The 23,175-nt window shown below is 42.4% G+C and overlaps 1 protein-coding gene across 1 annotated transcript; it reads left to right on the forward strand.

Annotated features, from left to right (window-relative positions):
• The first annotated feature begins 498 nt into the window (after positions 1-498).
• On the forward strand, positions 499-22,174 carry LOC117753043 (heparan sulfate glucosamine 3-O-sulfotransferase 6-like). Its single transcript, XM_034570871.1, has 2 exons — positions 499-1,348; positions 20,493-22,174. Exons 1-2 carry the CDS (start codon positions 867-869, stop codon positions 21,109-21,111), a joined length of 1,101 nt encoding a protein of 366 aa, XP_034426762.1. The 5' UTR covers positions 499-866; the 3' UTR covers positions 21,112-22,174.
• Positions 22,175-23,175: the final 1,001 nt, after the last annotated feature.

The following is a 23,175-nucleotide window of genomic DNA, read 5'->3' on the forward strand; positions in this document are numbered from 1 at the left end:
TTAGATGTGTGTGTCATGGTTGGCTCCATGGGGGTGTGTGGTCATGGGGGCGAGCAGACAGCAGGTGGCCACTATAGCTGGCCATTCACTACACTGCAGTTTGACCAAGAGGCAACCTGCAGCTCATAGTCCGTTAATAAGGTTTCCAAATTTGCAGCGAGGAAGAGGAAATGAAATTGCATATCCTGAGTGTGCAATCAAAAACTAATATCCCTCCCTCTTGTGTTCCAAACGTTTTTGCTTTTCTTCCAGCGCATTAAATACAATTAAACTAACGAGCGTATTATTTATCCAAAATTGCTCTGAAAGTACCTCGATATGAGAGTCTCTCCCGCTCTGTTAGCTTGGAGAGGATGTTCATTCTTTTTCTGTTATTCTAGTGTGGCACGGGCCGAGGATGGAAGGGGCGTGCGTTTGATAAACAGGGCGTGGATTTGGCTGCCAGACTGGAGAGGAGACGGGGGGGGGGGGGGGTTGTTGAGAGCTTCCTTACAGCCGTGGAGCCACAGGAGCGCACAGACTGAGGCACGGGAGCGCAGCGGGACACAGACTCACAGCAGCCACCTTTCAGCTGAGCCTCGCTGGGGACTCTTTCTGAAGTGATCGAAGAAAAAGTGAAAGTTATTTTTGAAGCTCTAAAGGAGAATAATATAAAAGACAAGCTGCAGGATAAGCCGGGGAACATGTGGAGCTTTTTTACGCGCGGTGGCCAACTTTTGCGCCACTTGCTGCTGTGGCACGGTGATCATTTTAAAGCGCTCCCAGTTTGAGGAGCTTATTTTGTTTTTAAATTAAAGACAGGAGCATGAGGTCCTGCGATATGCCATGTTTCCTGCGTTGTGGCCCCAAGCTCAGGATTGCGACTCATGGGATGTAGTAAATGGAGAGCTGCGTTCAACTTTGGACACCTGAAGGTGCAGTCCAAGCTGTCCGTCTTCTTTACCATGATCATCCTCTTCACGTACCTCTTCTACTGCCTCAACGGATACTGTGACTCGCTGCCCCGGCCCGTGTACAACCAACAAACCGATCCTCACAATAAAATTACATACAATGATGAGCAGGACAAGTCTTCGCCGGAGCGGCGCGGGGCGCACAACGCGTCCCCGGCCTCTGTTGTGCGGGAGCAGCTGTCGGACTTGTCGAAGAGCGACGCTCCATCGAACAATATCTCTATCGCCAATAGTTTCGGCAGCAAAAAGTTCCCCCAGGCCATCATCATCGGGGTGAAGAAGGGTGGCACCCGCGCTCTGCTAGAGTTCCTGCGCATCCATCCGGACGTGAGAGCCGTGGGCGCAGAGCCGCACTTCTTCGACCGCTTCTACGACAAGGGACTGGAGTGGTACAGGTGAGCAGTGTTTACTTGAAGATAAAACTAAAAGTAGTGATGAGGTGTGAGGGGTCGAGGCTCAGTCCAGAATCCACGGGCGTCGGATTAGAAGTCGGCAAAGCTTCCCGTCACTTTACTTGGAATTTACAGTTTCGAGTCATAGGGATATAATGTCCTCCACATCTTCTATAATAGTAATAATAGTAATAATAGTAATTATAACTTTTTTTATAGAGCACTTTTCAACACAAAGAATTACGCAACAGGTAAACAAATGGTTAAAACACAGAGTGGAGTACATGAATAATAATATAGGGTCATAATAATCCTTAAAATACATAACAGAAACTGATTTCTTCATACGCATCTTTAACATGTGTGGAAATGTACACAAGCCTTTTATTCCTGCTTATGAAGCTTGTTAATTACATGGAGCCACTGATTTAAGATTATAAAAGAATGAAATGATTGTATTCCTGCTATATTTATTTATATATTTTGCTTCGGGCCTGCATGGTGTTGATGGTGGCTGACACCCCTGTAACACAAGGGCCCAATAACATCATCGGTGTTTTCCTCTACTCTCACAGTGCCTGTAAATGTTGCTCGGCCATGCAAAATGTACATAATTCTTTCTACATCTGCAACAGCTGCACACTTAGTCTTTTTAGAGCATCTTGTGTTATTATTCAGATTGGGTGGATGATCTGCTGGGAGTAAAATATTTCAGCTCATTTTTTTTTTTGCCACAACAATGGATTTTCTCATTATTATTCTGGGGCCAAATCAATGTTTTTAGGATTCATTTTCAGCTGCTGACGTCAAAGAGCCAAACATTATCGTGCATTTACTAGTTCTCTTATTACAGTAAATACATTCAAATACGATCCCTTGTTCCCCCACATGAAGTCTATGTTTCTGTACACACACACACACACACACACACACACACACACACACACACACACACACACACACACACACACACACACAGATCCTTTCGTGGTGTGTTCCCTCTCCTCTCCTCCTCCTCCTCCTCTCTTCATTAATGTCGCTCAGCACCAATAAGACACTCGGCTGATAGCTTCCAAGCATGGCAGCGTATTCAGTCCCCTGCCAATAAATTGCTGTTTATTGAGCTGATACACTGCTTCCCTAAGTGTCCGTGCTGGTCCCCCGAGGGCCTTTGTCACTCCCAGCCCTGATCACAAAGAGAGGATGGGTCTGTGTGTGGATGACCCTCTTTGTCACAGCCTATCTTAACTTTGTCCAATGAAACCGGAGGAATGAAATAGTTTTCAGGACGTGCAGGAACATATTTGAATTGACAAATAAAATGGATGGAAGTTAAGGAATGTTTTAAGTAGCTGTGGTCAGGGGGAAGCTTCATGCTGTGGGCGGATATGACTGCCTCATATCTGATGGTGCAGAGATGAGAAGAGAAGACAGAGACAGAGAGGGAGGGACGGAGGAGAACTATTACAGAGGAGGAACGAGGGAAGGAAGATCTGGGCAGCAAAGGAGGGTTTGGTGAAGGGTAGTGGAGAAGAGAGAAAAAGAGAGTGCGGAGGTGTAGTAGAATAATATGTGGTAAAGACAGAGAGAGACACACAGGGAGAGATCAATAGCAGCGGTAATGATTGGTTCACTGTGAGGCTCAGGTGGAACAGCACATCAGTGATCAAAGCGTGTGCGTGTGTGTGTGTGTGCGTGTGTCCGGCTGAAAGGAAGCTACGTGAGAGCTGTTACAATACATGTGATGTGGGTTTAAAGTCATGTGTCCCACAGCTTGTTAAGGAAGTTTAACTTTTGAGTGTAGGTTCTGCAAAGGAGTTTAAACACGACTAAAACCAAACCTACTGAAAAGAGTTTCAACACAAAGATGTAAGTTATATTCAAGTGGTTGAAAAGTTCTGTATAGATGCACAAACACTGACTGAACAGTGTTTGTCTTATCTTAATATATAAAAGTTATGGGTGCAAGTAATGGTTCATTTCATTATCAATTAAAATACAGAATATTTGCTCAATAGGTTTGTTGTCTTATCCATAAAATGTCAGATAATAGTGAAAATCCCTCCAGGTTGAGGTCTTCTAATTGGTCAGTCTAAAGTCCAAACAAATTCAGTTTGTCATCATAAAACAACAAAAGCAGCAAATTGACTCAGCTGAGAGGATTAAATCGTACTTAATTGAATAAGCTTATTTTTTCATAGTTAATTAATTCATGAATCTAATAGTTTACTATCTAATAGGTGAGCTGGTTTTGAATTTGTGAAACAATCTCCAATTTCAACATTTAATGTGAAGGTAAAGCTGTAAAAAAAAGGTGCATCTTATGTGAATGTCTTTCCTCTTACTCTTTTTTTTGACAAAAGATTTGAATATTCATGTTTTTTGCAGTTCTATTCTAAGGGGATAATGTCAGGTATGTACAGTACGCACTGTAAAGCTAGAAAAAATTAAATAATCAGCAAGAAAGAATCCTACCAAGCAGCTAATTGAAAGATACATTGGACTACATCATAATATAATATAAAAATTAATTTTCTGACCTGATATAGGCCCATCCTCTCTAATATTTAACATTAGGCTTCAGATGTTTTACTCAAGTCCTGCTCAGCCTGGATGAAATAACTCGAAGTAACTCCTCCAATATCTTCTCTGCAGTAAAATCATTGCGGCCAGAACTTCTGAATCTCCTCACTGCCACAATCCAATTGGACTCATGTTGTAGACGTGAGCACATTTTGGGTCAGTTAAACTTTTGCAGCACAACCTGGTGGTTATAGAAAATACAGGGAACTGTTTTGCATATTTTCTCTTATCTTCTTCATAAAATTCTTATCTGAATTTTAGTGTCTTTAAAGATTTTGCCTGCGTTCCGCTTGTTTTAAGTATTAGATCTAATAAGTGTGAGGGTAAAATCCACATTTTTGATCAAATGTATTCTGATCTGTAGTTACTGTGATCAGAGCGGTCACAAAGCAGATAGACTGAGAGGTGAGAAGACAACAGACCTTTACATGTTCAGTTTACTCACCATGTTTTCTTTTAAACACAGATACGATGCGCTCGTTTTTTCTCTTCCTCTGCTTTTCTCTTTTGAAGCCATAATGAAACGTGTGTGTTTGCTCTGTCATAATCCGCTGACAGCTCGTGTCAGCGCCGTGAGAATTGGGGCCGGTGTAATGACAGGACGGACATTAACGTGGACAGCTCAGGGACGTGCAGACGGGGTGAGGGGGGGGGGAGATTAGGCTCCCAGTCGCAGTTAAACAAGGCCTTATGAAGCATTAGTCGACACCACTCCACCCATCCTCCCACCCAGCCACCCCCACACCACGTAGCACCGGTCCATGATGAGTGCTTCAGTCTTCAGTCTACACCTCAAGCTTTAGTCCTACAGGGGAAGCTTATTGTACCCCGGGGCTGTGTAGTTCACTCTGGACAAGTAATACGATTTACCAGGGGTTTTTGTTTTCATATGAGACAGATGTAAATGTTTGAAAATGACGAGGAACCTCTCTCTGTAAGAGTGTGTGTATGTGTATGTGTATGTGTGTGTGTGTCTGTATTTATGCACACAAATGTTGAATCACCTGCGAAGAAAAGAGCAAAACCAATTTTATGAGGACAATTATATAGGCCAACAATATCCAGACAAAAACTACAAGTGTTAAGTGTACAATATGTAACTTCGGCCACGAGGGGTCTCGAAAGCAAAACAGTAACATAAGACTTAGTTTAAAGGCGTTGTGAATCAATGTGGGATCATGGGAGTGGTTGTCTTCACCATCATTGCTGATGAAAATCAACCCAATGTGACTCAGGCGCATATTATGCTAACGTGTGAGGTAATGTGTTTATATTTTATTTTCGTTACACGGCAAATGGCAATGACTTATACTGAGTATAAACAGCAGACATGCTAATAGGGTAACTGGCTAGCATCGTCATGTCGTTTGCCTCAGAAGTCTCAGCAGAGATGAACAAAGCCACAGGTAAAGTGTCAATGACATTTAAAACGTGAGCAAAATGGAACGTCTCTTTACCTCAAGTAAATTTGGGGATTTCTCAGAGTTTGGACATTGTTGGAAACATTTTGAAAAAGTCAACATATATAACATAGCTCAAGTTTTTATTTTTTTAATGAAGAATTGTTACATATACTTTTTTAAATGGCGTAAAATTCAAAAGCCCCTGAAATGCACTTGTCTGGAAGTGGATGGATGGCGTCAGTGGGAGGTTACCTGAGGTCATCACCCAGAGCTGTGTTAAAAAGTTGGAAACCACTGTGTTCATTTCTCCGTTCATTTCCTTTTTTATGTCTCTGGCACATCCCATCACTTCATACATCACATGTACTTTAATGATGTGTTAGGTATTGATTGAGTGATTTTTCCCCCGGTGCCGCTCAGTGGCTCATGTACAGTCAGAAACATCCGACTTCCCCGTGGCTTCCTCCGCTCCTTTCTTCTCTTCCTCTTCTGCCGATCCTATACTTCCAGATATCATATGTTGTTGTAAAAATATTATTCATTTAGTGTAATTACACGTTAAGTACCCTGTGATTCACATATATCAATTCGAAACAGAACCGTAGCATGCGAGGCCAACGAAATCCTCTGAAGCTGGGCTGGAAAGCATCACTTAAACATTTATTCCTCCGACAGAGCTCTTCAAAGTGCATGTCTGTGTCTTTGAGCTCGGAGAGAAGGAGGGAGGGTTGGCCTCTGTCTTCAGCTGGTGACCAAGTAAAACACATGGACATCCTTAAAGGAAGCATTTGGCAAATTGTTTGAGAAAAAATGCTTATATGTGGAAAAGCCTTGGCTTTGCCATCTACTGGAAACGATTCTGTGGTTTTCGCGGTGGAGAATGAGGCTTTCGACAGCCACGGTGTGTGTGCAAGTGAGTGAGTGAGACAAGCGCGCGCGCGTGTGTGTGTGTGTGTCTGTGTGTGTGTGCTCGGAGTCTTTCACACTACTTCAGCTCCACCTGAAATCCATCCAGTCCTCTCATTATGCTTTTTCGACCAAGCTCAACCTGGTGTTAGGGCTTGTTTGGAGTTGGGTGGACTTGCAAACATTTTAAGAACCTGTTTGCTTTGTCACAGGTTCGAGCACCATGGAGCCACATCATTACATCACTGTATACGTTACTCTACACATCTCTACTCTGGCATTGTAGACAAGAAAAGGACAATAACAACAATTTAAATGCACATTCTGTGTCTGTAAGGGACAGAAATGAAGTGTGAACTTATTGATTCATACCCCGTCCTTAAATTTTGTCTTACATTCATGTTAAAAATCTTAATTGATTAACTATGTTAAACTTCAAGCTTTCCAGTTCAGCTACCATACACCACTCAAACCGAGTCAGTCTAATCAAACTACAAAGAGAAAAGAAAAAAACAAACATAAACCATGATAATCAGAATGACACTAGTGCCCACTTCAAAGACATCAAGTATTGTTCGTGGCTTTGGAAACGTAAATCGCCATCCAAACACAACCTCTGTTTTTATTATATATATATATATATATATATATTTTTTTTAAATGGTAACAATGTTTTTCTTTGTTGTCTCGGTCGTATTGGTCTCGTTGGTTCCGATAATCCCGCCCCCAGCCCCTTACGTAAGTATATTTTCCTTCTCAATCCAGCCAAGTGTTGGTGTTTAACCAGTTCTCCTGTCGAAACACTAAGAACCAGTTTGAGATTAGGCCCCTGCCACGAACCGGCCCTCGCTCTGTCTTGGTTGAGAAGTGGTTCCACCAGTTCATCTCACTGCCTTTTCTTGACACTATAAATATCCCGCAGATATAAATGTCGCTTCCCGATATTGATCACCTAAAATAGGTTCTTTCCATTGATCCCCCTCCCTCTCTCTCTCCCTGGCTTTATCATGCTGTTGCAGCAGAAATGAATTAACTTCTAAATATTCAATCTTGTTGACAAGGAGCAGTTACTGCCTTCCACTGTTGACATTTATACCCCTGAGTGAGTGTTGCTGAGTGGATTTATTGGCTTGTTCAGGTCACTCAAACTGCGTAGTGTAAAGCCACCGGCCACGTTCACACCCTTGTTAGAGCCCTCTTTCTCTTTCTCTCTCCGTAGTGTCGATATCTTTCCCATATCTTTCTCTAAATCTTTTCCCTTATCGACTCCTTTCCTTTTTTTCCCATGGTCTCTTCTCAGCTGAGGGCTGGACGTGCTACCTAGACAGGAATGTCCAGGTTTTTATTTCCTGTTCGACAGTCACAGGGGATTCTCCGGATGAATTCCTCTCCGCGTAACATTCTTGGAAGCTGCACGTCGCAGAGAGACTGACAGGTTTTTTTTTTTTTTTTTGGGAGCGCGAACGGACTTTCAGGGAGGAATTTGGAAAAATGAGAAATGTATAGATCTCGCTGGAAGAAAGAGAGCTTTGTGCAGACGATGGGGTTCAATGCTTTGCGAGATATAACATGAGCAACACTATCCGGCATGTCTGTCGGATCCAATTAACATCACCTTGCACGCCCTGTGATTTACAAGTGAAGCCATTTTTGTCAGGATCAACACAATATGTAAATTAATCTAGGAAAAACTTTGAGGAAATAATCAAACATGACTTGATGAATTAGTGTGGGACGGGTATGGATTTTAACCTGGGTGATTAATATTTTGACAGCTTGTCAGTGGTCGACCTTTCCCTTTCCCAGCATGCCGTGCCTCATCCAGTCAGAAAATAATGGAATCAGATGACTGGTGAGAGGATCACTGAGGAGGCTGCAGGAACCTCACTGCGCCTCGATCAGAAATACAGAGAGAGAAAGTTTGTGTCCTCGCTGTGACTGTTTTTCTTTTAGTTTGAATTCCAAGCTGTCACAGTGACGGTGGATTTAAAGTAAAAGACTCGAGACGTGCCGTCGCTTCCCTGCAGCCGCAAACTCATCAAAATCTGTCATCCTCGTCCAACAGACAGAGCAGGTAGCGAGGCTGAGAGAGATCTGGCAGATCAGGGTGACTGACAAGCCGCCGCGCTCAATGTACCGCGACATAATCAACCTCTTTCTGCTTCTTCTACTTTCTCTTCTCTCCATCATTTGCCTTTAATTCCTCTCAACCCTCTTGTTCATCTCTTCCCCCTTTTGCTTCTGCTTTAACTGAGTTAAGATGGGAGGGGGAAAAATGAAAATAAGAACGAGCTCTGCGTGTGTGAGGAAAATTGCCGTACTCTTGAGAAAAAAAGGGATTTTGTTCCCCATTAAATGCGCATTAGGAAGAGTGTAACGACCAAGAACTGTTTTATGGCACCTGTGGGCATTGTCTTTAAGGTGGACTTGGAAGAAATGTCAACTTGTCTTTAAAGGTAGCTCCTCCACCTCGACAAGCTCAGCTAAACTTACCAATAGACTCCATAAATATAAAATTACTAAAAGCATCTTTGAGAAAATTGTATCTGACTTTAGTTTGGTCCATGTCCCATCCACAAACATGGGGAAGGCGAAGTTTATGACCTATACTGCTGCAAACCCCCTAGGTGGCGATCAAGATGCTTTGGCTTCACATTTGGGGAGCTGTCATATCGGCCAAACTGAGTTTTAACAATAATCTACAGTTACAGCATAATATTAGCATCTGATATTTTTCATTATCTTGATTTCAGATTGAAAATATGTATTTTAATTATTTTTTCTTTTTCATGTCATCACCAAAAGATGACATAAAGATTATTTATTCAGCCTTCACTTAAGGAAATATAAAGCGCCCGGTCCATTAGGACTGTAACAAACAAATTCATCTGCAGATTATTTTCACAATTAATGGATGATCTATTTGGTCTATAAATTGTCTGAAGATAGAAAAACAGCTGAAGGACAGAAGTTACTCACATATACACCCAGTTTACCATCACTGGCATGTCTGCAGACATAGGTAATTATTTACTCTCTCTGTGTGTGTGTGTGTGTGTGTGTGTGTGTGTGTGTGTGTGTGTGTGTGTGTGTGTGTGTGTGTGTAGACCTCTCTCTGGTTAATGTCTGACTGTCTTACTGGGTGGTTGGGGGGGGGTATCGTGAGAACCGGCGAATCCCCCCCGAGAGACACACTTTTCTCTGTGCGGCTCATAAAAACCCTCGTAGAAAACTCCCATCAGTTTGACATATCCAACTTAGAAGAATTGGTTAATTATAGGTGATGTCTGCGCTGGTTTGGAGAGGAAATGAGATTAATTATGCCTGAACCTCTGGCGTGGAGAGCTGCAGAGCTGAAGCAAAACATCAAACAGGAAAATCTGGAAACCAACACCAGCTTCACGTCCACCATAGGATCTGTACAACATGTTGACATGTGTGTAAACGTATAACAGAGGCCTGCTCAGTCCGCTCTGATGAGTCTGATGGACGGCACTAATAGCAGACGGCTGACTGGACTGTTTCCAGGTGTAAAAGTCACGCCTCTGCCAGCACTGATTTCCGTTTTTTCCGCCTAAGACGCTGCTAACAATAAGCTGTGAAACCACGAGCAGTGTCGGCCTCACACTGCTCGGAAGTGGGTTTTCAGTGTCAGACAGTGGTGGGTGTTCTTATTGGTTGGGCCCTGGGGAGTTAACAGACGAGCAAAAGTCCATATTGAGTCTATTACAGTGTTTCAGAGAGGTGTGTATGTGTGTGTTCAACTTGTGCGTGTTTGAAGAAGCTGTTTAATTAGTGCAAACGTGGATTTTTCCTCTGTACAAAGTCAGAGGCGCAGGTAAACACAACAGTATGTGCATGTTGTCTCTTGTTTAATCTTTAACTGACTGTCTGAACCAAAGGCCAGACTGCATCTGCTGTAACTGCAGGTTGCAGCTGTTTGTGTTGGTCTGAGCTTCAGGAAGAAAGTGTGTTTTACTCCACCATTTAAACAACACTAATAACAATAATATGACAATATACCATAGTATTTAGATTTGTTTTTACATTTAAATATATATTTGCAATGTATTTTTAAACCTGTAAGATAATACATTTAAGAATATACACACTTCTCACTTGTGTTTACACTTTTTTTATGCTTGTTGCTTATACTATCTTAAACTGGCATGTAATGCAAAGTATATAAGAAATCCTTATACAGAAGCATTCATTTGTTCAAAATAATGTAGTGCTTTTTAATTACCAGTTAATATAAATACATCAATACTCCAGAGTTGCTTTTATATATTTAAATGTAGTGCTCTGTCCAACCAATGTAAAAATCTGAAAATTCCCATTTAAAAATTGTCACTAATGGATGTTGGGTGTTTTTTTTAAATTAGAATGACACTCCACCAAGGCCCAACAGTCTCTTAGATTCCATAACACAACGTTTCACACACTCATAGATACTAGTTCTCTGAATGTGATCCATAAATCATTCCCTGGGATAAAGGTGAAAATTTTGAAAACGCCCCATCACACAAAGCAGAAAATAAAGTTGCTGGATCCACCCAGGATCCGGAGCTGCAGGAAAATGTGATGGATTCTTCCCTTACCCATACCACACCCTTGGCCGAGGTTAACAAGAAACTGACAACACATTTGCCAACTTAATGTCAATCTACAAACGGAGTAATCAACAAGTTGTTTTCAGTTCTAATGTCCTCTTACCACAATGATATTCATTCCTATTAAAACAACACTGTAGAAAACTCAGCCAGAGCAACACAACACTCGTGCTCTCCATGACTTCTTGTGTAAGATGGATAGATTTTTCCCCTTCAATTACAGTCAGAAGACGAGACGGCAAACACAGCTACTGCTAAGATAGGCTAGTAAAACTTGAAGCAATTCTATGCAACGTTTTTACCTTAAAATAGCAGCATTCCCTTTCAAACATACATCTTATTAAACTTCACATACTGTACATGCAGCTCCTTGCTCCTCCTCACCTAGAGTGAGTTAACATGTAACTGGTGAATATATCGTGACACATCACTGAGGTCAGGACACACCATGCACGAACCGTCCGTCTGTAATCTGTCTCCATCTCATCTATGCGTCCGTCCGTCCCTCCCTCCGTCCTTGCATCCCTCCCTCTGGCCTGTGTTCAGGGGATCGGATGAAGGCAGGGTGGGGCCCCCGCGGCCCCTGGCGGCTCAGAGATAAAGCCACACAAGTAGGCCACTGTGGGCCCAGCAGGAACACAACTGCTGATTTTCCCATTCGATAAGTCAGGAGGGGTGGGAGCAATCAGTGGCAACATGTGCAGCACACACATACAGGCAATTATTTACACATGCTCGTATGGACACGTTGTGTCATTACAAGTTGTTAGGCTATCAGCGAGACATAATCACTGCGTTCCCTCTTCCTCTTCCTCTTCTTACTTCCGCCAAGGAAGTTGTGTTTTAACCCCCTGTCTGTTTGTTGGTTTGTTTGTAAGCAAGACGACAAAAAAACTGCTGGACCGATTCCCATGAAACTTTCTGGAAGAATAGGGTGTGGGTCAGGTAAGAACCCATTACATGTTGGTGTGGATCCGGAGGTTTCAACATCGTCATTGATTTCTCAGAGAATAATTCATGTATCTCGATGAAGAAAAATCTGACGTGTAGGGCTTGATTGAACTTAAGGGGACTGTTAGGCCTTGGTGGAGATATGCACTCTACTGAGTGTTATACCAATTTTTTCTTTGTTTATTTTTGTGTTTGTCAGCAGGATTACGGAAAAAGTACTTTAAACTTTGTAGAAGGATGGAACCAGCACAAAGAAACCACTAACAAAATGTCGGTATGGATTCAGATCAGAGGGATTTTTTAGACATTTTCTCCAATTGCAGGGAATAATTCTTGGATCTTCAGGAATATTTAGGGGACTGGCAGTTATGAGTGTGATGAGATCCAAATAAAAATCTAGTGAATTTCAATGTGGTTTCATGAGGACTGCTGAGCCTTGGTGTGCGCTCTACTGAGTGCCTGTAGTTTCTTGCTGTCGTCTGATTTGAAATTCTGACTTTTTATCAGCAAGACAGTGAAGAAGTGCATTTCCCAAAACGTCAAGCTACACCTTTAATGCGAAAATAATTGTGATACATCAGTCAACACTTCAGATTAACAAAACCCTTTTAGACAGACAGGAGCTAATGCCTATGATTCACACAGTGTGCAGCTAGTTTTGTTGAAATTCACACAGACACACACACTGTACGCTCTCTCTCACACAGAGGCACGTCGAGATCTTCCTCTGTCATTAGAGCCGCTTTCTCACAGGAAACTCTGACTGACCACTTCTCACTCACTCGTCGCTCTCTGGCCCTGCGATGTCTCTATTAGCTGCTACGCCTCTTATTTTCCCCTCAGCTAGACACATTCTTCTGCTCTTTTCCTACCGACCTACACCAGTGATGCAAACCTCCTCAGTAAAAATACTCCTCACCGCCCGGGTGCGTCTGCCAGACAGTAACCTTCGGACTGTGTAATCGTCCGCCACACACATGCTCAAGTGAGATGCAGTGCGAGCGGTTAGGGTTTCCGTGATGCAGATGTATTGTGTGAGAGGCTGATGGATGAGAACTTGTACCAACATTCAGTGTGTTTCATGAGTAAAACTTCAAAGCGTAGATGGCCCCCACCTGAATTTTCAGATGCAATTTCTTATCATTAATTATTTGTATCATTCAATTTTAAGTTTGGTGGCCTGACAAGCTGAAGATTCAAATCGCTAAAAAAAAAAATACAAAAATGTCCAAGAAAGAGGTTTTCTGTATTTTTTACATAGAAACGGATCCATGCCATAAATGGCTAAATATTGGCTAGAAACATCAACCAGCTAATGTGATGGCCCACCTCCAAGAGACACAAAGAGGAGCAGTACTTTGCCTCCCCTTTTATTGAGTTGCTTTCAGTCCCCGCTGACTTGTAATCAGCCCACAGAAGCTCCTCAGCCCTGTATTTGCCATCAGTAATAACAAACCTCAGTCTCCACGCTGCAGCTTTTACAGATCTTTGAACACACACAGGCACACTGTATCCGTCTTCATATGTCCATGTGCAGTGGTGGAGGATGTCAGCGTGTTTGAAAATGTCTCCACACATGTCAAATGTATTCATAACAATCTCGCTGAGGCTTTGAAGTCGTAAGAGAGAGATGGGAAGGCAGGAAAGTGAATAAAAGAGGAGGTGAGGGGAAACTGAGAGGTAGTGGAAGGAAAAGAAAAGGGTAGACGCGGCATGTTAGGGAAAGAAAGCTGCGCATGCTGACATGTTGCATGACATGATCCCCCGTGATCTCGCCCTCTGGATCACAACCATCTGCCTGTGACCTTCAGGGTGGAAGAGTCCATTTCCGTGCAGCGCAGGCTGGTGGGGATTAAAAGGGTCCGGGGGTCTGGCCCAGCAGAGCCGGCATGGATCACAGCTTTCAGAGCTACGGCCCCTGGGACCAGAGGCAAACTTCCCTAATCCAGAAACACTTCTCTCATACACACACACACACACACACACACACACACACACACACACACACACACACACACACACACACACACACACACACACACACACACACACACACACACACACACACACACACACACACAGAGAGAGAGAGAGAGAGAGAGAGAGAGAGAGAGAGAGAGAGATTGTGAGGGCTTCATTGCTCCCAGATGTGGATCCATCCTGTGGAAGGCATGTTCAGATGGTTGCTGTGTTTATGTGAGTGTTTGTCACAGCTGAAGGCAGAGAGAAAGATAGGTGGTGTACGAACTGAAATGAAAAGGACTGATGTGTGTTTGCGCTTCCTACTGGAAGAGTAATAATAGTGAGCCAGTTTAGTGAGGGAATTTCTATTTAATCTTCAATTTAAAACACAATAGTACTGTCCCGTAGTTGTGAGACTTGCTAGAGTAAGATTTAAAAATGCAAGATCAAAAATGAGGAGCAGTTATCCTGACTTTTATTCCCACGGAGGTTTTAAAATCACTTTACTCCTTCCATCGCTCCAGCTTATCCTTTGAGGGTCGCGTGGGGGCTGCATGGTGGCAATGCTGGCTGACATTGGCCGAGAAGCGGGATACACCCTGGACAGGTCATCAGTGTATCACATGGCCAACACACAGATAAACAACCATTCACTTCTACTGTAGTATAAAGCTCTTTGAGTGGTCATCAAGATGTATAAATACAGACTATTTACCATTCTACCAACAATTTTGAGTCACCAATTAACTTAAGAAGTATTTATGTCTTTAGACTGTGCAAGGAAGCTGAAGTACCCTAGAGAAAACCCACGCAAATACAAGGAGAATGTGCAAACTGCACACAGAAAGGCCCCAGCTGGCCGTGAGGTTTAAACCCACAACCTTCTTGCGACAATGCAAACCACTGCATCATGAGGGACACATTACGTTTTGCATGAGTGAACACATCTGCTTTTTTGTACAAATCCCAGTGCCCCCAGTTTGTAACACAAGCTGTGTGAGGACAATGAGCAGGGTCGTACTTTCACACTTTGGAAAACTCAAAGTCACAGTAACACAACACTAGTGCTCGCCATGACAGTGAAACTGAACTTCTTGTGTGAGATGGATGGATTTTTCTTTCCTTCAATTACAGTGAGAAGATGAGATGGCAAATACAGCTACTGCAAAGATAGGCTAGTAACACTTGAAGCAACACTATGCAACGTTTTTACCTTAAAATAGCAGCTGCAGAATTAGTTTTATGATTCACTCACATGCAACAAGGAGGAAGGGGCCACTTTCATTCTCACACTTCACCCTGAACACCAGTTCTTGCTCTATGTTAATTTGGTTCTTCTTCTTCTGGTTCAGGAAGCCAGGCATCATGGGTAATATCCACTGTTAAATTGTGTTTCAGTTTAGTGAGTGGGAGTCAACCGACTTAATCACTCAGACACAGAGCCCAAAATAATAAATTACCACGTGTGACTGCAGAGGGCGCTGTTGCTTGGTAAAAGTTACATAGTGTTGCTTTAAGTCTTTTTTCTCCATCCTGATTCGATTTAATTTCAGCAAATTGAATTCAAATCTTAGTTAACCAAAGCTGATATTTGTCGACTATAGATAATAGCGGTCGGAGAGAAAATAATCTGATCCAAAGCAAACTGCTATCTCACCAAAAGCTAGCTTCAACTCAATAGAACTGTCTCTCTGTGGCAGAAAGTGAAGTTAGTGGGTCAACAAGCCCAGAATGTACCAAATCTAAGTGCAGAGTGTGGTTTGGCTTGGTTTTTACCCCCGTTTAGTCGTTACTGCTAATTCTGCATGGTGTTTTCACTGAAATTGGACATAATGTAAACCATGTTCATTTTTTTATGTGGTAAAAATGTCACAAGATTCTGGTAATAACTCAATTTTGACCAAATATGTAGTTACTGTTCCTAAACTTGGTCTGTTAAGCAGACATGGAAAAAGCCATTCAAGTAATGTTTGTCCACTACATCCACATAAAACAGTCCCAGCTCCTCTCCTGTCTGTCCTTAGTTGTTCCTGATGTAGGTCAGTATACAGAGGTCACTCATGAGTCCTCATATTCTAGTCATAAACAGTAGCCCATCAGCCTGCAGCCCTTTAAACAGACCCCTATAAAGCCCAGCCCACCCACACAGGCCGCAGCTAAATGTGTGTCTAGAGCGCCTGGACACATTTGTATTCACAGATAAACGCACATCTGCGTACTTTCAAACCCGACTGCATTCCTGCACCAGATGCTAACAGTAAAGGTGTGATGAAAACAAACATCAGGTCGCTAGGTTTCCGTAAACACTCTTTGGAAACCATAGAGAGGCCGGCAGCCGGCGGCCCGTGGTCGGCGGCGTTGCACACACCAGCTGATAAAGTGAACAAAACACTGCGTTTTCATCTTCATGAGAGATTAGATGCTTCTGAGTAGCAGCTCCTGGTTAATTAGAGGATTTTGTGCCTTCTCGAGTTGCTGCTGTTTTTCTTCTCTCCATCTGTGCTCTTACCTTGTATTCCCCCTTTCTTTTTATTATTGCCTTCTCTTCTCCTTGCACTTCTTCTTCTAATATCCCCTCTCTGTTGTAACCCCTCATATCCCATTTTCTCCCCCCCCCCTGTCCTCCACCGCTGTGTGGCCTCCTCCTGGGCTCTCTTTCTGTTGCCAGGCTGTTCTGTGATTACAGGCTAGTGGTCCAAAATGTAAACACGATGTCAATGGCAGCACCACTCAGCCTCGCATGGAACGCCATGGCTTCCAGTGACATGATGAAATAAAACATCCACTTTGTGCTACAGACACACTCACAAAACACCAAGCAGTGCAAACACACTGGCACCTCAGTGTTTTTCACTCTCTCAGATCTGGTTGTGGTTTTCACTGCCTGCAACCAGAGAAAAATATCTCAAATGATATCCTGCATTATGCACATTGGGGTCCATATTTTGTTTGGTAGTGTGTTTTTCTTTAATCCATAAGGTAAAAAAAAAAAGCTTATGTAGTTTAAACTAGAGGCTAAATAAATTTTTGGTTGGAGAAATTGTTCCACAATCTATATACCAACAGTAACCATCAGGTTTTTGGTTACTGTCCCTTTAAAGCAAAGAGATTTTCTTCTATATCTGCTAACGTCCAGAAGTCACACAGGGAAACAAGCAGACCCCAGACTGTCATTTTATGGGATGCAAGTGCATTGCAGCCAAAATTATGATGATTAAAGGATGCAACTCTCCCTTTTTCTGCACAGGAAATATTCACTTAATTGCTCAGGCATGTTCTCTCCGGGGTTATTGAGAGTCATTCTGGGAACTTTAGGATGCAAAGGTAGAAGAGGCAGGTCGAGGAGGAGTGCATGCACCAAAACAACGTGCAATTACCACAAAATAACCTTGCAGATTGATGACACATGTGAGTAACAGTATCCAGGGGTGGAATTTCCTCACAAAGCCAGAGTTGTTAAACTTTCCTTGGATCCAAATAAGAAATTTAGCTTCTTTTTTTTTCCGTATTCGACCTAGATGCATAAAAACTATATTGCCACTCACGTCATGTGGTGACCAGAAAAAATCCTGTGACCCTGTGGCTCAGAAACTTGGCTTTAGAGCTATAGGTTGTCGCATACACTTAGTCCAAAAATGCTTATTGTAATAAATCCCAATGTAGAGACGAACCATAGAAACAGAGTTGTTTTTCTAAACTTTCCTCCCTTTGGTATTTACTGTATTTCTCTCAATTCTGTTTAGCTCGATTCCTGTAATACAACTCGGAGGGTTTCTTATGAATACCATAAGTTGTGTATTCGGTGTAACCCTTGTAGCCTCATGCCAGGGGACATGACGGACTTGGAGACGAGTGAGTGCGTTGGATCACAGAAAGGGTGGAATGGAGTCGGCTCCAACATCACACATCAAGGCTCAGAGCCCCTTCACTCACAGACCAACCACGAAGACTCCGACCCAACCATCACCACATGGCTGCTGGGGGGGGGGGTAGCATGGAAATTAGCCGAAGGATCTTTCACAGTTGCAACACTGGCATTCCCAACTGCTCAGATTTGTTTAACGCAAACTGAAATTCGAAGCTTTTCTTTAATCTCGGGCTGTGTTTTCTTTTTTTGAGAGGAAAATTGGCAGGACATTTTCACAGTGAAGGGTCATTAGATTCCATTTTAGTATTTCACTTGCATTTGAATGAAATAATGTACACAAGATGAATAGGTTTTCCTTTCCCTCCCGTTCCCCTCGTTTTACATACAATCTGTTATACGGACGCTCAGTCATACTCTGGCTTTAGTTAGGGTTTGTTGAACTTTTTGAGGGACCACTAAGTCCTCTCAGCCTCTGAGTCATCTAAGTAGGGGGGTAGATCAAGAGGAAGAGGGCAACCCAGTCCTCTAAAAGCCAAAGTGTGCCTAAAATACCTCAACCACTGATGATAATAACAATCAGAGGGCCAAAGGCAATAACCACGACTGAAGAACACATGGCACTCCATGTTAAAGAACACTTTTGGGATGCTTTTTGTTTCTGCAGACTTTACTAATAAGAGTACGTCAGCCAAATATTCATTAAATGAAAGCATAACTCCAATTTATTGCAATAACGACCAGTTATGATAACATTCCACGCACAAATGTAATCGCTAAGATCTGGGAAGCAGACGTCAGACAAGTGGTCAGATGATCATACAGGTTGTAAACAAGCCAAAAGTCTTGCCAGATTAGCTGAACCACGAGAAGTGGAACTGATGCCTAACCGGGGGATTTGTTCAGTAGATGTCTGATTGTCTGGACTACTCTTGCCTTTTACCCTAACTGACTTTACAGCGTTCCGGCATTAAAATCTAATTTCCTTGCTGGCTCATTACACTCATTCTGGATGATCTATCAAATTTGGGCCTCACTTCAACCCCCAGCTCTTTTAGCTGGGCTTACAGCATTGAATAAATTGGTTGCCAATGCGTTGGAAGCCTCCCAACTCCCTCGCTTATCGTACTTGGGTTCTGACGAACAGGACATTGTATGTTTGGAATTGTCGACTGTTAGAGTTAGAGCTGTGGAGCAAAGGAAACAGCAAAAGACATATAAATTACCTTTTGCAGTGATGCTCTTTAGGGATCCGTGACCTGAGGATGGAGTCTTCTCTAGGTTTTTTTTGTAGAATTTGTGTATTTGTACTTTCTTTGGATAAAAAAAATAAAATAATTAATTTAAAAAAAAAGAGTTCCTGGATTGCAAGATGTCAGAAATAGGCCATTTTCACAGAAGCAGTTTGACACAGTATCAAGGCACAGGACAAGTTTTTATTTTATTGTTAATACAGTATTATTATGCTGCTCCAGTTTCATTGTAACTTTTTGGCTCTAGCCATCGGTAAATGTATTACTAACAACGTGCTTTCCCTGCTACGACTAGTCAAAATGTCCACTGTGAAAAAGACCTATACACTTTGTGAGAGCAATGTCTTAAAAATAATGAGCAAACAACAATAATACTTGTAACAAACAAGAATTATTCTTAAAAACTTTTCATCTGCTCTTTTCTGAAGTTTTGTAGCTACTCCTAACTAGTGATTATTCAAATTGTATTAGACTAAGTGGAGTCTAGAACGATGCATTGAGTAACATAGTATAGTAATGTGACTCCCAATGACTGTAGTACTTTGTGAGGTTAGCGGGTGAAGGTGTAGGGAGGCAGTAACTCCAAAGTAGTGTCATTTTCATGTAATATAATCTTATCCAGCTTTACCAGCATCTGTCACTGTAAAACCTACTTTCAAGAAGCTTTTGTTCTTAGTTGATGTGAACACTCCAGCGGGCAAGACTTCTGGGAAGGTTTTATTTAGGGCAAACATTAAGATAGCTGTTCAGTAAATACCTCCAAGCAGTAGCCTTCTAGCTGCTTGTTAAACTAACTTGTCAAATGCTTTAGGAGCATTTCACAACCAAAATCTCAGACCAAGCTTTTTGCCAGAATACATTTTGGTTTGTTGCTCTGACCGTGGTCCAAAGGTCTGGGCCAAACAAGGTAGATGTGAAAGCACGCATAGATCAAATTGGGCTGAGTGAAACCAGGTCCAAGTAATTTGCACACACACAGTCCTGTTTATATTCAGAACTAGTTTGTAGTAGAACACACAAAGGGGGGAAACAATAAATGACCACAAAATATTCATCAGCAGCAACTTCAAGCAACTTCCAACTCAACTGTAAGAATACAAATAACAATAGTGTGACAGTAATGTTGCTGTTATATCAGCCATGTGGGACGCTTCGTGGAACACAGAAGAGCAAGAGGACGGACAGAAAGAGTCCGGGCAGTTATAAGCCATTTTAGGAGGAGGCAGCAGATGAGAGGAAATTACTTTTCTGAGGGCAATATAGCCTTGTGGTTTTCCTACAGTAGCCGTTTGAATACTCCCTCCCAGTCCGAAACGGTCACTCCATCAATGCCAGCGGCTAATGTCATGTTTATCTGCCTCTAATCGCAGATTTAGTCCACTAATTACACAGCAAAATCAAAAAGCCTTCAAGGCAAGAGAGGCTTCGTCAAAAGAATGTACGGAGAATTAGGAGAATATCAAGGCAGTGTATTAATTTATTTTCTAATATAGATGTTATTTTTGTAATGTAGAGCACATGTTGGCATTTTCTCAAGTGTAATCTCCTGGAATGTTTAGAGTACAGTTTTATTAATAGTCTTTCTCCCTCTTTCTTTTTCTCTTTCGCCAGGAACCTGATGCCTCGTACGCTGGAGGGTCAGATCACCATGGAGAAGACCCCAAGTTACTTCATCACCAAAGAAGCCCCTCGCCGCGTATTCTCCATGAGCCGCCACACCAAGCTCATCGTGGTGGTGCGCGACCCTGTGACCCGGGCTGTTTCTGATTACACCCAGACTCTGTCCAAGTCTCCCGGGCTCCCATCTTTCCAGAACCTGGCCTTCCGCAATGCCACCACAGGACTCATCGACACGTCTTGGAGCGCCGTACGCATCGGCATCTATGCCAAACACCTCGAGAACTGGCTGCGCTACTTCCCGCTCTCGAGCTTCCTGTTTGTGAGTGGCGAACGCCTTGTGACGGACCCAGCAGGCGAGATGGGCCGGGTCCAGGACTTTCTAGGCTTAAAACGTGTGGTGACGGACAAGCACTTCTACTTTAACCAGACCAAAGGTTTCCCCTGCTTGAAGAAGCCAGAGGGGAGCAGCAGGCCACGCTGCCTTGGGAAATCAAAGGGTAGGCCTCATCCGCAGATCCCATCTGGGGTGCTGCTTAGGCTCAGAGACTTCTATAGACCTTTCAATCTCAAGTTCTACCAAATGACCAGTCACAATTTTGGCTGGGACTGAACATCAACTCACCTAAGCTCCCAACAACTTTGAGTTGAATTCTTGTTCAGTCAACTTTCAAGACCACACAGGGATATCTTGAAGACATTATGTCTTACCAAAGTTTTTACTGTGCAAAATAGGTATTTCCTTCATTTCCCCAGCTATGAATGCAGGCTCTGCCAACACATACGCCTGACTTCCCCCAGGTCAGTCTGACAAAGTTTGTTAGAGCTTCAATCAAAACAAAAGCAAGTAAGAAGCACTGGCTGTGGTTCATACTGCGGCAATGTCACAGGCTCAAGCCTGAAAACTGGAACTTCTAGCACTTGGCACCCCGAGAACCAGAAGTATGCTAAGCTCTTGTTGCTGTCCAAAACATTTAACAGCACAATGTCTGTATTGAAAATAACACCAGAGAGAAGCCAATGCTGCAAGGGGGATGTGCCTCAAGTTAAACCAAATGGCATAAGAGTAACGAGCCTCGACAGCCAGGCAAAGCTACGATAAATCAAAAGCAGACAGTAAGAAGCAAAGGGGTCCGACTTCTGCACAATGGTAGCCTACAATCAAAACAAATGTAAATGAGTTGTTGACATGTAAATGAATAAATAAGAACCACTTAAAGCACATCAGCATTGTTTATTTCACCTTTCCCCAGTGTATGCGGTTATGGAAGGTTGTATTTTCTTGGGTTCTTTCAGTGCAAGCTCCTTTCTTGGATTTTTCTAAAAAAGTACAGACATATCAAAACACAGGGGGATGTCTGGTACCACTCATGTAAAACAGTCCACTCTGTGCTGTAAATGTGCTGTTATTTATGTCGCCAGTACAATGCTTCTTTACAGACCAATCTTCTATCGGTGTTTATTTTCAACTTCATTTTACTGACTAATGGTACTTACATGCAACTGTATATTTCTAAAAGCCTAATTTATAAGATGACAAAACTATGAGATGTTTGCTCTGACATTTTTGTATTTGAAATTCTGCTGGAAATTCTAAGTAAAACTTTTATTCTAAGATGTGTTTTGGACTCTTGCTTAATCCTTAATAAAAAGACGCAGGTTAGAAACAAATGGAATTGATCCCTATTGACTTGTTTCAGGGGATGTTTGAGTGTGTTGTTTATTATCAGTATGTGAAAATGTTGTGGATTGTTACTTTAATCTTTACCATTTTGTTTGTATCACGTATTAAACTCAAACAGCAGGAGTAAGTAAGAGCTATGAGTAAACTGGCACCACTCTCCTGTCCATGTAAATGTGAAGCTACAACCAGCAGTTTGCTTCGCTTGGCATAAAGTCCCAAAACAGGGTAAACTGTTTGCCTGGCCCAGCAGCACATGAATGTCAGTGTGTGTTTCTGACATTAACTCAGGGATTCCACTGAGTTATAATCAGCTAATTAAATCAGTATGTCAGTACAAGACACTTACAACTACAACCAGAAGAAAGCCTGCCAGAGTTTAAGCTGTTTTCTCATGAAGCCATGTTGAAAAAATTAACACCAAAGCCATTATAGTAAAAGGAATGGTTTGACATTTGGGGGAAATGCACTTCATCTGCTTTCTTGCTGTGTTAGATGAGAAGATTGATGATACTCTTTTGTCTGTGCGCTGTTTATGAAGCCACAGTTAGCAGCCGGTTAGCTTAGCTGAGATTGAAAACATGTATCTAAACCTGGCTCTATCTGAAGATGACAAAAAAACAGTCTTTCTAACAACGTTAAGGTCCATTAAATAAACTAAATTGTGTTTTTAATCCAGATTTTATCAGTTCAAGACATAGTTACATCAGCTTTCTTCCAGTCTTTATGCTGAGCCTTATATTGAACAGACAAATAACAGAGGCATTAATATCCTCTTCTTTGGCAAGAACGCAAAACAGTGCATCTCTCCAAATGAACCTTTCCTTTAAGCATATGTGAGTGTTTATATTCTTCGGCAAACAGAGTTCACCAGGGGCTGAGGGTGGTGAGGTTCATCGAGGTTAAATCTGAAGTTACCACATGGGCCGTGGCTTTTCCGATGTGTAAGCAATCAATTCACTGGGGTGATTGGTGACCTTTTAGGCACGACCTCCT

Source organism: Hippoglossus hippoglossus, chromosome 19 (genome assembly GCF_009819705.1).
Source record: "Hippoglossus hippoglossus isolate fHipHip1 chromosome 19, fHipHip1.pri, whole genome shotgun sequence".
Lineage (NCBI taxonomy): Eukaryota > Metazoa > Chordata > Actinopteri > Pleuronectiformes > Pleuronectidae > Hippoglossus > Hippoglossus hippoglossus.